This window comes from Sinocyclocheilus grahami, unplaced genomic scaffold, assembly GCF_001515645.1.
Source record: "Sinocyclocheilus grahami isolate Dianchi unplaced genomic scaffold, SAMN03320097.WGS_v1.1 scaffold860.1, whole genome shotgun sequence".
In the NCBI taxonomy this organism is placed as follows: domain Eukaryota; kingdom Metazoa; phylum Chordata; class Actinopteri; order Cypriniformes; family Cyprinidae; genus Sinocyclocheilus; species Sinocyclocheilus grahami.
The window spans coordinates 195,746-198,661 of NW_015506039.1; the positions used below are offsets into that span (position 1 = coordinate 195,746).

The 2,916-nt window shown below is 37.4% G+C and overlaps 1 protein-coding gene across 1 annotated transcript in view; it reads right to left on the reverse strand.

The window, feature by feature from the left end:
* LOC107563180 (ephrin-B2a) overlaps positions 1-1,803 on the reverse strand; it is a 16,274-nt gene extending 14,471 nt beyond the window's left edge. The window contains exon 1 of the mRNA XM_016247980.1: positions 1,520-1,803. Coding sequence (XP_016103466.1) covers positions 1,520-1,632 — 113 coding nt within the window. The 5' untranslated portion in view covers positions 1,633-1,803. The remainder of the gene's footprint in view (positions 1-1,519) is intronic.
* Between the last annotated feature and the right edge of the window lie 1,113 nt (positions 1,804-2,916).

A 2,916-nucleotide genomic window follows, 5' to 3' on the forward strand; every position in this document is an offset into this window, starting at 1 on the left:
TATATATATATATTTATATTTATAGTCCCCTCACGGCAGAATTTACAACAAATACAGCGACGAACAGTCGCCTATTTATTCATCATGCATCCAAACTAACCTTTTTTTCTCTCAAGACAATTTAGACCCAGCAAAATTTGGAATTTTTTTTTTTTTAAAGTTACATCGCTTTGCGCCTTTAAACAAACAAATAAATATCGCTCTGTACAATAGACCGAAGTTCCTGTCAACAACTCAATCCCAGCGAGTCCTGTGCAGAGCCAAGCCTTTTAGATCAATTACACTCTTATTAATTAATTAACGTACTTAAGGACGCTTGCGACACCGCCAACGGATTTAAGACAGCCGCTCTTTTACCTGTGTGCGCTAAAGACCGTAATTATCAACACGGGACACCTGTGCTGCGGTCTACCCATGCTGTCCCTTGCCCTATGGGCTACATGCAGGGGTAAAAGAGAGAAGTCTTTCGCTATAAAAACAGGCCGAGAGCGAAAGCTGAACTGCTGAACGAGCATGGCGTTTCTCTACGAAGCGCTCGAGACCCCTTCGGATTTAGGCATTAACGTTACTTGATGTTTCGTTGTTTTAACGCACGATTCAGCGCCGAAGTGCTACGCGTGCGCTCATCTTCGCAGTCGCTGAGGAGAAAAAACTAAAACAAAGCAACAACAAGCGACTACTTTTACATTTCAGGGGGAAAAAACGTCCTTCAAATGAACATTTTAGAGAATTATACACGTGAATGCCCTAAAAAAATGCTTCCTCACGTCTGAAATTTGAATAAATTAGAAAAAAAAATGCCTATACCACGACCAGGAGAAATCATAAAAACAATGAAAAGGATAATTTGCAGAAAACGGTTGAATGTCTGATGATTGCGATGGTGAGAATGGCCTATACACATATAGGCTACATTTTCTGAGGTAACGTTAACTTAGTCTACCTTAAAAGACTTGGGGCCTACGCCGTTCAATAAAACATTAGGCCTCAGCTGGAAATGTAACCAACATTTGTAAAAAGAACGTTTCATATGTCTATGTAACGTTACACATGAAATTACTCTCCTGTGATTTCCCTTAATTGTTTTGACAAAATAATTGTGTGTCATGAAACAGCTCAGATCACTGTGGGTAAAAAAATGCTCTCAGAGTTATGACCCGAGGTCCTGTGGGGCCATTCAAAACGAGTATTATTTCTTCTTCCTTTCTGCCTCAAATTTACAAGTTAGCACGAGGAATTATTAATTACTGTGAAATGACAGTTTTTTTAAATCAATGTTCAAAACCCCTGCGAGTGGAAACAACGCCACTCGCCTCAGCTCGACGATCCACATCACCTGCTATTCATTTTCATTTACACTTACAGTACAGAATGAACGCCTTAACACCGTACAAAGCCATTTAACCTGCTTTACTGAACGTGATTTGACCAACATCGCCCACTTTCAGGGTCTGAACGCTGCTCTGAAGGAGTGAGAGAGGGTGAGATGTGACGGAGCGTTGCCGCCTCCAGCACTTACTTGGTATTCGTCGTGTTCCAGTATATGGAGTCCAGGATGAGCGCGCGGGACAGGTTCACCTTGCACGCGATGACTAAAACTCCAAAGTAATATCTCCACAGAGAGTCGCCCATGGTCCGTTACGACCGTTACGGTCAAATTCCGTTTCGCGGGAATTTCTAATTCGAAAAAAAGACAGAAAGTGTCTTGTTTGGAGTGCTGCTTGTGACAATCCAAACTCAATATCCCCCGTTCCGGGAAAAAAAGTTAAAAAAAAAAAACCAAGTAAAAAATGCTGAATAGGAGCCCCATTAAGTTGTCTAAGATTACTGCACGTTCTTTTGTTCCCCGAAAAGGGCAGATTTATCGATACTCGAAACCACGATCAGCAATGCAGCGATTGGCTGGCGGCAAGACAGCAACGTAATGACATCATATAATTAAAAAAGACACCTGACGAAAAATTTGACACATTTCTGGAAACGGCCAAGTGAACAAAACTACATAAATGTTATAATAGATCAATGAAATGTGCACTGTTTTTAATTAATTTTTTTACATGATTCCCAATCTTTTATATTCAGGATTTCTAGTATTTGTACAGGCTTTACATTTTTATTTCAATGTTGTAATTAGCAACTCATGTAATTTTATTTTTGAAGCAGATTTGTTACGTGACGGCATTAATTAAAGTTTTTTAAGGGTCGAGATTAAGTTATCTGCATCTCCTGCGCTCCACCAAGCCACTGCCCTAATATCTGTCACCACTCAAATGAATGCTCGACTCAGATTAACTGTACAGCATGCGTGTAAGACTCTAATACAATTATAAAGTAATTATTTTATCACAAATAAATCTTTAAATGAGTAAAACTGGCTGTGTCTATACAGTATTATAGATTACACAATAGGGCTGAACGATTTTGGAAAATAATCTAATTGCGATTTATTTTGCAATTATTTTTTTAAAGCTCTTTATGTTCTGTATTATTCGCTGAACGATTTTGGAAAATAATCTAATTGCGATTTATTTTTACTAATATTGCGATTGCGATTTAATATGCAATTTATTTTTTAAGCTCTTTATCTTCTGTATTATTCAACAAAGACAAGCAATAAATCATTGTAGGGGTGGGAATCTTTAGGCACCTCACGACTCGATTCCGATTCTGGGAGTCACAGTCAGATTCCAAAACTATATATTTTTTTCTTATTGATTAGACTTATTAAAAAAAAAAATATTTTTTTTTTTACATATGTTTACAATAAAAAAATTAGTTAAAACAATTGCATGTTAATAATTTTAAATAAACTAATATAAAACAGGGCTTAGATTAAGCCAGGATTAGGCCTTAGTTTAATTAGGACATATAAGTAGCTTAAACGTGCCTTAGAAAAAAAACATTACAGGTGTGTAT